Source organism: Citrus clementina, unplaced genomic scaffold (genome assembly GCF_000493195.1).
Source record: "Citrus clementina cultivar Clemenules unplaced genomic scaffold, Citrus_clementina_v1.0 scaffold_8, whole genome shotgun sequence".
In the NCBI taxonomy this organism is placed as follows: domain Eukaryota; kingdom Viridiplantae; phylum Streptophyta; class Magnoliopsida; order Sapindales; family Rutaceae; genus Citrus; species Citrus x clementina.
This window is the reverse complement of record NW_006262022.1, coordinates 7,129,778-7,142,988: the sequence shown is the minus strand read 5'-3', so window position 1 is coordinate 7,142,988 and position 13,211 is coordinate 7,129,778. Positions and strand designations below refer to the sequence as shown.

Here is a 13,211-nt window from a genome sequence, read left to right as displayed (position 1 = left end):
AGCTGTAAAACATCTCGTGTCATTGAATGATCCATGTTTGTTGTAAAAACTTTAGGCCCATTCATGCTTAGGTTCAGGGTTGGTAAAATCCAGATTCGGATTCGCATTCATATTTATATATTTGAATTCGCATAAAAAGATGCGGATCCAGAAGCAGGTAATATCCGCAACGGATACTGGAGGATATTCTGGATCCAGATCCGTAAAAATTAAAATTAAATAATTTAATATATAATTTAAAAGTTCAATAATTTACCTAATAATATCAAATAAAATTCAATCATAATTCAACAATTAATAATTCAACATGAATAACATACAATAATCTCATAAATCTACAAATAAAATATAATTTTTTATTTTTATTTAATTTTAATATATATATTTTTAATTTTAAATAAAATTCAATAATTTACCTAATAATATCAAATAAAATTCAATCATAATCCAACCATTAATAATTCAACATGAATAATATACAACAACATCATAAAACCACAAATAAAATTTATTTTTTATTTTTTCATTTAATTTTTAATTTAAAATAAAATTTATCTGGATCCATGTGAATTCAAAATTTCCATATCCGAATCCACATTTTTTAATTTGCAGACATGAATTTTTCCAAATCCAGCTTTAATTGTCATCCCTACTTAAGTCGTAGCATCTTTGTCATATTGTTCATCAATTCTAATGACGTACATAAAATTTAAGAGTGTATTTAGCATTACTTTTCAAATATTGTTTTTATATTTATTTTATAATATGAATATGATTAATTTTAGTGAATATGAAATTTGTTTTGATAATTTATTTTAAAATAGTATTATTTAAAAAATTATAAAATAAATTATTTGTGGGACTCATTTCTTTTGTCTAATTTAATTTATTATGAAATTTTAAATGCAAAAGAAAGTTACGTGGGTCCATGATAATTATCATACAAATAAAACAAGAAAAAAGTGGCACGGGTGCACTTATAAGGCAAATGTTGTCGAAAACAACAAAATGTTTTTCTCTACTTTTCTTCATTAAAAGTATAAAATAAAATAATTTATTTTTCACCAAATACAACAACATCTCAGAAAAATGTTTCAAAACAAAAAATGACTTACCAAAAACAATATCAAACTAAGCAATTCCTTTTATTTTCAAAATAAAGAATAACAGGTTTTCTTACTTGCCAGTAGCCGTTTAGATTTCATTTAGGGGTGAAAGTGAAAGTGTGAACGTGAAACTAGAGATGGCTAAGGGCTGACCGGCCGACCGGTACTTGGCATGGTACCGGATACGTGTTTGTATAGTATGGCACGGCAGGACACACATAGAGGCTAGGTTAGGCTGTGGAAGAGATGTGGTAAAGCAAGACACATGAAAAAACCAATAATAAACACGCTTCATTAGCAGGCTAGCATACGACCATCGGCCATCAATAGCAAGCAAACCGACATATATCAAAATAAAATTTTCATTAACGTAGAGATTTTATTACTATTGTCTATGAAATTAGAATTATGTATTGTTGTATTACAATTTGTTATTGCAAAATTAGATAATATAGTTGTGTTAATGAAATGTTAATTATTAAATTTTCATTTGAAACTTGTAAGTATTAATATTATGATGGACTATAATCTATAACTGTATGTAAATTCAAGTTAACAACAAAATGTTAACCCTTAAAGAAAATTTTTTTATTATTATTATTATTATTTTGTAGGCTCTAACTTATTAACTAGTATCGCATTCTCTTACTACTGAATTTCACATGAGCTTTAAAAAAAATATATGCACTTAAAAAAAGAACGTTAAGTATGTAGACTTGAAAGAGCATATCAGACACGCCCTCATTAAAAAGAAAAAGATTGCCGTGTCATGTGGAGCCTCTCGTGCGCTCATTCAGACGGACGGTGCAGCCCGTTGGGCACCTTTAGGTGAAACATATTTGTTTGGGGAGCATAATAAAAATAGGATATAAAACAGCTAATAGGATTGCTAACAATGGGATAAATTGGAGTGGTAGAGAATCTCATATTTAGGGGTGGGCAAAAAAACCGTGCACTAGAAAAAATTGATCCGAACCGTTCCATTCCGTTCGGACTAATTTTAATTTTAAAAAATAACTGAAATATATGGTTTGTAAAAAAACCGAAATACAGGTTCGGTATTCGGTTCACTCAGCTGAACCAAAAAACCAAACCGAAAAACCGAGTTATTCTTGGAATTTTTTTTAAATAGACACGTGTTAAATTTTAATCGGTTGCGTGAGATAACTAAAATAGGCATGCACACACACGATTACAGGTATATATATATATTTAAAAATTGTTGTTGGTGTTTGTTTCCAAATTTTCTTTTTATTTTGTGTTGTAAGTTTTAATTGTTGTTATTTTTATTTGTCTTTACAACATTATATTTATGTAGATGGAGTATTGGAGTTTGATTATGTATTTTGAAATCTTAATATTTCATATTTTGTAAGTACCTTATTAGTAGTTAGTAAGATATTAGTGATAAAATGTGTTTTGAATACTTTGTATTTATTGTTAATATTTGTAATGAAATTAGGATAAATTAATTATTGAATAAAATTATTACATTCATGAGGCCTAATGGGCTAACAATTTAGAAATTCAAAATAGGCCCAATAAGCCCAAAACCGAAAAACCGAACCGATCCGAAAAGATCCATTTATGTTCGGTTTTTATTGAGTTCGGTTCTTATTTAGTTCTTTTTATAAAATAACCGATTTAAATCAGTTCTGCTTAATTTTGATCCAAATCGAACCGGACCGAACCGTGGCCACCCCTACTCATATTCCTTGTAAATAATTAGACCACATTGGGAATTGGAGAATTGGTGAAAAATGCCGCGGCTACTTTGGGCCTTAGTTCGGGTGAAATTTTTTCCCCCCTAAGATTTCATTTTTAAATTTTGGATGGAGTTATTTATAACTTAAAACATATTTAAAATGCCCTTTTTTTTCATAACACCAAATTAAATTAAAGAATTATCATATTTGAAAATATAGATTTTACTCTATAAAACCCATCAAAATGCCAAAACTATTCTTAATATTTTTTTTCTTCCTCCACTCTCACACACACACATATATATATTGGGTATCTCGATAACTCTTAACATTAAAAAAAAAAAATTCTCTTGTACTGCTATGATACTCTTATATTAACTTGTTAGAATTTTTTGTTGTTAACTAAAATATTTATGTACACACAAAATTTACCTTCTTCAATTTATACGCATCTACAGTCCTCTATTTTGAATTATAAGTTTAATTTTCACTTATTTAATTAAAAAAATAAGTGTAGGCTGAATCCAGCCGTAGTACGGTACCATTATGATACCATAATTTTGTCCCATTTTGAAATGAGGAATCGTGATCTAGTTTGCTTTTTGACAACCAAATTGCGAAATCATCGATTGCTTTTTAATAGTGCTTGCAATAATTTGTTTTTGCATAATAAAAGTCGATGTATTGGCCGACAAGATTGATTGTCACTTTTTTTTTTCTTTTTTGGTGTAAACCATTTTAACTTTATTGCAATCCAAAATAGTAGACTGGTAGTCCAGTATTTTCACTTTATTGCAATCCAAAATGGTAGATTGGTAGTCTAGCAAAAGGCCCCCAGAATGTCCTTTGTTTTACTCTAAATTGTTTATTTTGTAAAAAATTATACACACACACATATATATCAGGTAAATAAAGGGTTTCTTAAGTTATTATGGGATATATTAAAAAATTAAGCAAAATATATATTTTAATATAGTATATTTTGTTATATAATATATTAGATTATGTATTTTTTTTTATCTTTTGAATTATCCTTTAATTTGATAATTTAAGAAATTTCTTATTAGAACGTTACTCTCTCTCTTTATATATATTTATATGTTGGAATCTGTTGAGATTTTAGATATGAATATTTATAATAGGATCTAAAGATATTTTGAACATTAATTTCAAAATACACGCTAAATACATGGAGAGAAATCTACTTTTATTTAAAGAGAATAAGTTTAATAAGAATAAGATTCAAATTCTTTCCAATGAGAAATATATAATAAGAAAATAAATATTTAAGATTTAAGCTCATTCACTCAACAACCAAAAAGATACCCCAAATACAAATGGCAGATACAAAGCTTCTTCTTGAATTTCTTTGATTTTTTTTTTATTTAAATGAGTTTTTACCAATTTACCTTCAGCCATTTAGAAAATACTAAATGGAATAAAAACGGGCAGGGGAGGTATTTGATAATACGAAAATACAATCCATCTAATTCAGAAGACCTTAAACCTCGGGGAGGTGTCTAAAAATTACCCCCTCATCATACGCATGTGTACCATTTCACTTTTCACCTTTCAATTCACACTGTGATATAAAATTTAATTAAAAAAGAAAAAGAAAAAGAAAAGGAAAGTGAAGCCACGAAGTCAGTAGCAAACTAGCAATTTGTGATACATGATTTGGATCTTGCTGCCTAAGGTCATTCATTTTTCATTCTCTTGGAAGTCACCAGATATGTGAGCTGCTCTCATTTCGGTATGTTACTTTTGCTTCCTGTATCACCCGCAGTTATTATTTCAATTATTATTGTTATTATTATTTTTTTTCAAGAAGAAAAGATTTTGATAGAGAACAAGGACTTATATATGATGTTCATTACCTAGATATATCCTATGTTGTTTTGACTCGATGTTTATTTATATTGCTAGATGCAGCTTTTAATTTTCTGGGAAATTATGCGACTCTCTTAATTGGAGCTTTCATCAGTAATTGAGGATGTATAAGGAAGAAGGTATGAGATATTATTGTTTCATAGGCTCTTAATTTGATGTTCGTTTTTATGCTATATTAGTTTGTTTTATGCCAATTTTGCACGTTGGATTAAAAACATACAGTTATTATTTCAATCTTTTTTTTTCTAAGTATGAAAGATTTGACTGAGAACAAGGACTTATATAAGATGTTAATTAGCCAGATATATCCTATGTCGTTTTGATCTGATGTTTATTTATATTGCCATATGCAGCTTTTTAATTTTCTCCGAACTTGTGCGACTCTCTTAACTGGAGCTTTCAGCAGTAATTGAGGATTTATAACGAAGAAGGTATGAGATCTTATTGTTTCATAGGCCCTTAATTTGAATTTTGTGTTTTACTTCCAATGGCTAGTTTTATGCCAATTCTGAGCCGTTGGATTAAAAACATACGGATATTAATGATCAAGAACTTAAGTTCTTATTTTTAAAACATTTTTTTATTAATTAATTTTCATTAAATTATTTTTGCCATTTGTTTGTATTAATTTAACTTAACGTCAATCACCTCCAAGTCAGTATTGTTGACCATACTTTAAAAATAAAATCAATTTTCCTACCCAAGTCCCAACATGAGTCCGTTATGCTCTCCTGCCATTTCAAATTGGTCCATTTCAATGCGTCTTTTCAATTGTACAACCACAATAAATATTGAAAGCGGCGCTGTTCATGCCCTTCTATTTTCTTCATGAAACCCATTTGGCCAATTTTTAAACAAAATTTTTATTAAAAAAATTTGATAAATATATGATTGCTAATATAACTCTTTTAAGGACAAAACTACGTTACAGAATCTGTAAGGTACAGACTGCAGCATCAGCCGTTGGATGTGGTTGGACGTGGAGTGAGAAACTAAACAAAAGAAAATCGGATGGTGCGATGACGGGAGATGTTTTAAATTCGGCATATAAGCTTATTTTGCAGATTATCTTCATATAAATTATCCTTATACAAATTATTTAATTCTAATTCGAACAATAAAAGAATTCACAAAAATTAATCAAAAAATCAATATTTTATATTTGTTTCCAATTAAAACCTAATTAATTTTCTTTACGTTTTGTTTGTTGCATGATAGATTTATTTGAATTTTAATTTATAATAGACAAAAATAGTATCTTACACTGGAAAATTCATGTTCAATAGCTATAAAAGTAATGATATGGACGATTTAGGTAAAATTTTACAAAATACAAATACTATATATAACTGGTAATAGGTCCAAACTTTAGAGAATAAAAGAAAATTTACTCCAATTTTTACCATACCAAATAAGGTGTCATTTATATCTATTGAATAATAAGATAGGGTAATAAATAATTTAAAAAATAATTAAATTAATTATCCAATATGTGAGTTTAATGAACATTTGAAGGAAAAAGAAATTCAGATATTGTTTGGAATTATGGTATTATTTTATTAGAATATTTATTAAAGGTCAAAAAATGGTAATCCTGTTGAAACCATTCAAATTTTATCGTTAGTGGGCTTGCATAGGATGTTGAACTCCTCGAATCTCTAATACTCTTTTTAATTGTTATTATGGGTGGCTTTTCAGTTAGGGTAAAAGCTCGTTTAGTCCCTATATTTTGAAGTTAGTGTCCGTTTAGTCCCTATATTTTTTAAAATACCTCAAACCATCCCTACCATTAAATTATTGACACTTTTGCCATTATCTTTTGTTCCTTTTAACTTATTTTTATAATATTGCCCTATTATAATAATTTTTTAGACATTATTAAAAAGAAAAAAAATAACCCTATTATAATAATTTTTTTAGACATTATTAAAAAGAAAAAAATATATTACCAATTTAACACCAAAAAATAAAATAAAATAAAAAATATATATTAATTTTTGTGGAACACACTCTTGAGTTAAAATATTAATTTTTCTAAAAAAATTGATAATGTAATTTTTTACGATATTAAATTTTTAGACATACGTGAGCTTCCACAAAAATTAATATATACCTTTTTTGTTTTTATTTTATTTTTGAGTTTAATTTGATAATTTAATTTTTTATTAATATCCAAAAAAGAAATATTATTGTAAAAATATAATATTGTAAAAACAAGTTAAAAATAATAAAAAAATAATGGCATAAGTGTCAATATTTAGTAGCAGGGACGTTTTAAGGTGTTTTTAAAAATACAGGGACAAAATGGACACTAACCTCATAATATAAGGACTAAACAAGCTTTTACCCTTTCAGTTATTCATCACTTTTATCATATTCCCCACGCAACTGCCTGTCTTCACTCGCAATGCACAACAAACTCTTAGGTTTATCCGGATTCTATTAAATTTTTATTTAAAAATTTCTAAAGTAATCTAATTTCAATGTAATCCTTCATATATAACGTTTACCTTATTTCTTCTCCTTTGTTTTGCATTTTGCTCTTATTGATCAATGCTGGCGTTAATAAGCCAAAAGAAAAAAAATTAAAGTAATTAAACGTTCACGTTCGATCTTGCGATCAAGCCATGTTGTTTTAATTGCTTATAGCATACTGAGATCAATTTCATTAATTGCAGATAAATAGCATGGAAATTTTATCAGGTGTTGCATCAAAACTTGGAGAATTATTGGCGGACGCAACCATAAACCAAGCTCGCTATTTGTTCTGCTTCAACAGCATTATTAAAGAACTTGGGGATAAAGAAACTAATTTGAAGGAGGCACAAGATGGCATCAATGAAAAAGTAGAACAAGATCGACAAAAACACCGCGCCGTAGTAGTGGAGAAAGATGTAGAGAAGTGGCTGGCGGATGTAGTCAAAGAAATGGCCAATGTTCAAAATTTGAAAGCAAAGATAGATGAAAACAAGAGTTGTCTTAATGGATGGTGTCCTAATTGGGGTTGCCGATATTGGCTGGGCAGAAAAGCATTAAAGAAGACTAGCAAGTTGGCCGATCTACTAGACCGCGGCAAATTCAGCACTGTTGCCCATCCTACACCTCTATCATCGAACAAAGAATTGCCTGCACCAAGACATTTTATGTCTTTCGAGACTACAGAATTGGCTTGTAATCAGATCATTGAAGCACTGAAAAAAGAGAGCACAAAGATGGTGGGATTGCATGGTCTCGGTGGTGTTGGAAAGACGACCTTGGCAAAATTTGCGGGCAATCAACTTCGGCAACAAAAGATTTTCGATGACGTAGGGATAGCCACTATATCTCGGGATCCAAATATAATAAATGTTCAAAGTGAGCTGGTAAAGTCGTTAGGTTGGGCATTAACGGAGAAAGATGAGAAGGATAGAGCAGATCGATTGCGCTTGATGTTCTCTGAGAGTAAAAGCCGCAAGATCCTCATAATCCTTGACGATGTCTGGAATGAACTTGACTTGGAGACAGTAGGTATTCCTGTTGGTGATAGAGACAATTGTTGCAAAATCCTTCTAACCACTCGCCTTCAGCCAGTTTGTGATCGCATGGGTTGTGACACGCAGATTCAACTAGGTGTTCTAAAGCGAGAAGAAGGATTGGCTTTACTAAGAAAGCATGCCGGCATTGATGCTGATTCAACCTTGATTGGTGTTTCAGAACAAATTGCTAATGAATGTAAGGGGTTGCCTTTAGCTATTAAGGCTGTTGGAAGTGCGCTAAGAGGTAAAGGATTTGGTCAATGGAAAGTAGCTCTACATAAACTAAAAAATGCAAAACTCAATACAATAGAAGGTATTGGTAAGGATGACCAAGACGTTTACCATTGTCTCAAATTTAGTTACGATAATTTGAATGGTGAGGATTCCAGGTCATGCTTTTTGTTGTGTTCGCTGTTTCCAGAAGATTATGAGATAGATTCGAATGATTTGGTTGGATATGCAGTGGCGTTGGATTGGTATCAAGTTGAGTCAATCGAAGAAGCCAGGATCCTAGTGAGTGGAACGATTAAAGAGCTCAAAGCTTCTTCACTGCTGTTAGACACCGGTAATGATAGATCTGTGAAAATGCATGACATTGTTCGTGATGTTTCCTTATGGATAGGCTCAGTGGGAAAGAAATATTTTACTAGTAAAGTTGGCATTGGATTGGCAGAACGGGTAGTGGAAGAAAGCCTGGAACAATGCAAGGGAATCTCATTGGTAGGAAATAAAAAAGAAGAGCTTCCTACCAGTTTGGTATGTCCTAACCTTCAAATTTTGCAACTGCAGAATACTGTATATAACTACAAATTGAAAGTTGTTACTACAGATGGATTGGCGGAACGGGCAATGGAACAATATGAAGGAATCTCTTTCCTGGGATATGTAAAAGAAGAGCTTCCTAGTGGTTATGACTATCAATTTCATGTTCCAGAGCATTTTTTCGAAGGGATGCCAGCATTGAAAGTTGTTACTGTAATAGGTGGAGTCATTTCACTTAAATCGCTTCAATTCCTGACCAACCTCCAAGTTCTGCAGTTGATTCAATGTAAAGTAAGTGACGCATCTTTCCTTGGAAAGTTGAAGAGACTTCAAATTCTTTGTGTCAAGGAGTCTCCCATTGAAATTCCTGAAGAACTTGGGGATCAACTTAGTAGATTGAAACTTCTTATATTCATTAATTCTGGTTGTATTTCTCCCATTACGATAAAAAAATTTCCTCAATTAGAAGAATTTTATGGTCGGATAAAAGATTGGGAGGCTGAAGGGATGAGTTCAGAAGAAAATGACGATGGAAAGACTTTACATACTGACAAAAAAATTGCACGTCTTCCAAAAGACTTTACATTCCCGAAATTGCAAAGGCACCACGTCAGTAACGGTAACAAACTTGAATTTCTAATGCAAGAAGAAGATGAAATTTTTGGACAGAGAAGGGGCTTAAAGATTAATAATTGTGAAGCAACCTCGCTCGGTATTTTTTCGGCATTGTATCAAGAACTGGAAATTCTTAATTTAAGAACGATTATAGGTTGTCACAATATTGTGCCAAGCATAGATCCAAGGGGCTTAAATGAGTTGACTTGTCTTTCTGTCAACGAGTGCAAAGAATTAGAATGCATAATGGATGCCTCTAAGTCGCCGCATGGAAAGAGTGGGAATCCTGTGATGCTCTCAAGATTAGCAGAGTTATCTATGTGGCAATTACCAGAACTGAAGTGGATATGGAAGGCGCCCGCCCAATATGTGATCAGCCTCCAAGCTCTTACAGAATTGACTGTGTGTGGGTGCAACAATTTGACATATATCTTCACGTTGTCACAAGCTAGAAGTTTGAAGCAGCTTAAAAGTCTCTATGTAAGTGGATGCTGGAGAATGGAATGTATTGTCGAAGCAAAGTTTGATCACAATGAAGGGGAAATAAGTGTTGGAGATGGAAATTCGATGCTTGCCCTCCCTTTGTTGACAAAATTAACACTTCACAATCTCCCAAAACTCAAGAGCTTCTGTTCAGAAAATTATTGTTCAATTTGGACAGCATTGGAAGAGTCACACCTTAGGCACTGTCCCAACTTGACCATCAGCAGTACTGAACTTGAAGCCAATTTGCAGTATCTTGAAGAGGTATGTTTGTTTGTGTTTATATTTTTTCTTTTCCTTCAATTTTACTCAAAATGATAATTTAGCAATAAATTTTATGATCAGCCATTAATTATTTGGTCCTATGGAGATGATGATGATCATGGATGTGGTGATCATAGTAATAATGCTCAAATATCTTAGGGAAATTTCTTTATTTTAGGGCCTAAAATCATTGTTCAAATGGAAGTCTTATCTCATTTTGGTTTAGAAAGAATTGATACAAACACTTACTGAAGTGAATATAATATTACTCAAATTCAATTAATTAGTTGATCAATCCATAGAAATTAATAGAATACTAATTTTTCTCAAACAATCTAATGTCACCTTTATATCACTTCACATGATCAATCCATATTACTTTTTAATTATTTTATTAGTTTACATATGTATTATTATATTTTTGTATGGATTTTGTTTCTATTTTTGTTTTTTGCGGTGTTCATCACTTATCATGTGATAATCTTAGCTACTAATAGATTTTAATTACATCAAGTTATTTATTTATTTGTCTCAGAACTTAAAAATTCTAAATGTGGACAATTGTTCCCATTTGAGTGACACGATTCCAGCACTGTTGAAGCACGACTTAAAAAATTTGGAAGATTTGAAAATTAGCCAACTTGGAGTACATGTGGTGTTTCAATTGGAAGCTATTATCGCTGAGGGACAAGAAAACAAACTATTCCCATGTTTGAAGTCGTTGCAATTGAAAAATCTTCCAGAACTGCAAGTATTATATCATGAAGGTCCCACGCATATTTTTAGCCTGCAAAATCTTACCCGTTTACTCGTGATCCGGTGCTCTAAGTTGAAACGTCTCCTCTCATCGACACTTGCTCGAAATCTGTTGCAATTGGAGGAGTTATCTGTTCGGAAATGCTTGGAATTAGAGCAAATCATTGATGAGGATGAGGATGAGGATCATCTCCAACCTGTATGTTTCCCAAAACTCAGAAGGATCACTTTCTACAATTGCCCCAAACTAAAGCATCTATTTCATATTAGCGTAGCTCCAAGTCTTCAAAATCTAACTCAACTATGGGTAGAAAGTAATTATGAATTAGAAGAAGTATTCTGGCATAAAGATGGAGCAGATGTCACGGATTACAATGAAATTGTTATGAATGGATTTTGGAACTTGACACTGTTAGATTTACCAAACCTCACCAACTTTTGGCCTGCGGGTTATCAGATCCCAGCTCCACATGGACGCTTTCTTAGTTGTCCCAAGCTTCGCGCAAATTCAGAAGGAAATAGATGATTCCGAGAATTCTGGAGCAGAGGTAAGCTCTTGAGAACTTTAATTAATTGACTCTATATACAGTTGGTTCATGTTTTCGTTTGTGGTAGCTGATTGATTCATCCTAAAATCCAGAGACCCTATTTACATAAAAATACATATTGACATTAATTTCACAGATGAGCCACGGAGTTCTACCAAAATTTTCCTTCTCATAATTTTTTTTTTAAATGTTTGCTTTTCTTCTTCCTATAATTTTCTTTGTTTGCTTTTTTAATTTTACTCATCATTCATAGTTAATGCCCAAGAAGCTAACAAGCTTTGTTCTATACTTGTTTTTTAGGTGGATACTTAATATTATTGCGTGCTTAAATTGTGAAGACTAAAGTTTCAAGGCTTTGTTGCATGTACCTTAAGGTTTGTTCAACTTCAAAATTTATCTGTTCCTTTTGAGCTCACTATTTCTTCAATTGTTAAAACTTTGGCAAATTTGTTGGCTAAATTGATGGCCTTTGGGGGGGCATTAATTGGGCCAATTTAGTAATAGTACGCATTTTGTATTGAGGAACTTCAAAATGTTCTACCTTTCTAGACGGCGAAGAAAGTGTGTAATGTCGTGACAGCAATACTTTTTTATATTTTGTGTGATAGTATTGGTTATTTTTGGATTTTGTGAAAGTGAGATTTTATAAACTCATAAAAAGTGAGATTTTTGTTAGCCACCCGTTCTTCTTGGCTTGTGGAATGTGCATTTGAAAGAGTATTTTGTAAAATGATTTTACTCAATTATGTTTTTTAAAAAGATATTTAATTTCCTTTATTTTTCTTAAAACATTTCAAATATTTTTGGTTTCACAAAGCATTCAATTATTTTTCTTTGTTAAATTTTTTTTTTAGTTGCTTCATTAAAGTTTAAATTATCGCCAATCAACCTTTAAATTGTTCTATTATTAAAAGTACTACAATACTTTAAAGTTATATCGTTCATGCACCTTAATTCTACAATTTATATCATTCGTCCATTATATCATTTGCTTCCATTAAAAAATTAATAGATTTATAATAAATTGACCATTATGTCTTTGAAACTCAACTTAACGTAAAAAAAATAGAAAAATTATTAACCATATACCCTAAGTTTGCCCTAAATGATTTAAAAATTTAAATTTATTTGATTTTCTATTTTAAGTTTGTAACTTATATCAACCAATGTAAAAAGACATAGGAAAATTATTAACCATATATCCTAAATTTGCCCTAAATAGTTTGAAATTTTGAATTTATTTGATTTTCTATTTTAAGTTTGTAACTTATATTAACCGTCCAACAAAATGTTAACATTGTTAGAATAATTCATAGAATTTAAATAAAATGCTATTTTACCCTTGGATTTAAGGACATTTTTGACATTGCACCATAACTAATATAATAAATTTAGCTTTTTTTTAATTATGAAATCGAATTAAACTATTATATTGATTGGGCATTTATGAATTAGGGTTTAGGGTAATTTGTGGATTTAGTTTATTAATGTAAATTTATGAAGATAAATTGAGAAAATAAATTAGAATATTTTTAATTAAGAAAAAATAGAGTTTATGTGTATTTA

The 13,211-nt window shown here is 30.7% G+C and overlaps 1 protein-coding gene across 1 annotated transcript; it reads left to right on the top strand.

The window, feature by feature from the left end:
* Positions 1–4,738: 4,738 nt before the first annotated feature.
* LOC112096177 (disease resistance protein SUMM2-like) lies at positions 4,739–11,989 on the top strand. Its single transcript, XM_024179246.1, is given in 7 exon segments — positions 4,739–4,821; positions 5,056–5,133; positions 7,381–9,012; positions 9,115–10,341; positions 10,877–11,617; positions 11,619–11,645; positions 11,946–11,989. Coding segments are annotated over 5 exon segments (3,630 nt in total). The 5' UTR covers positions 4,739–4,821; positions 5,056–5,133; positions 7,381–7,389; the 3' UTR covers positions 11,958–11,989.
* The last annotated feature ends 1,222 nt before the right edge of the window (positions 11,990–13,211 follow it).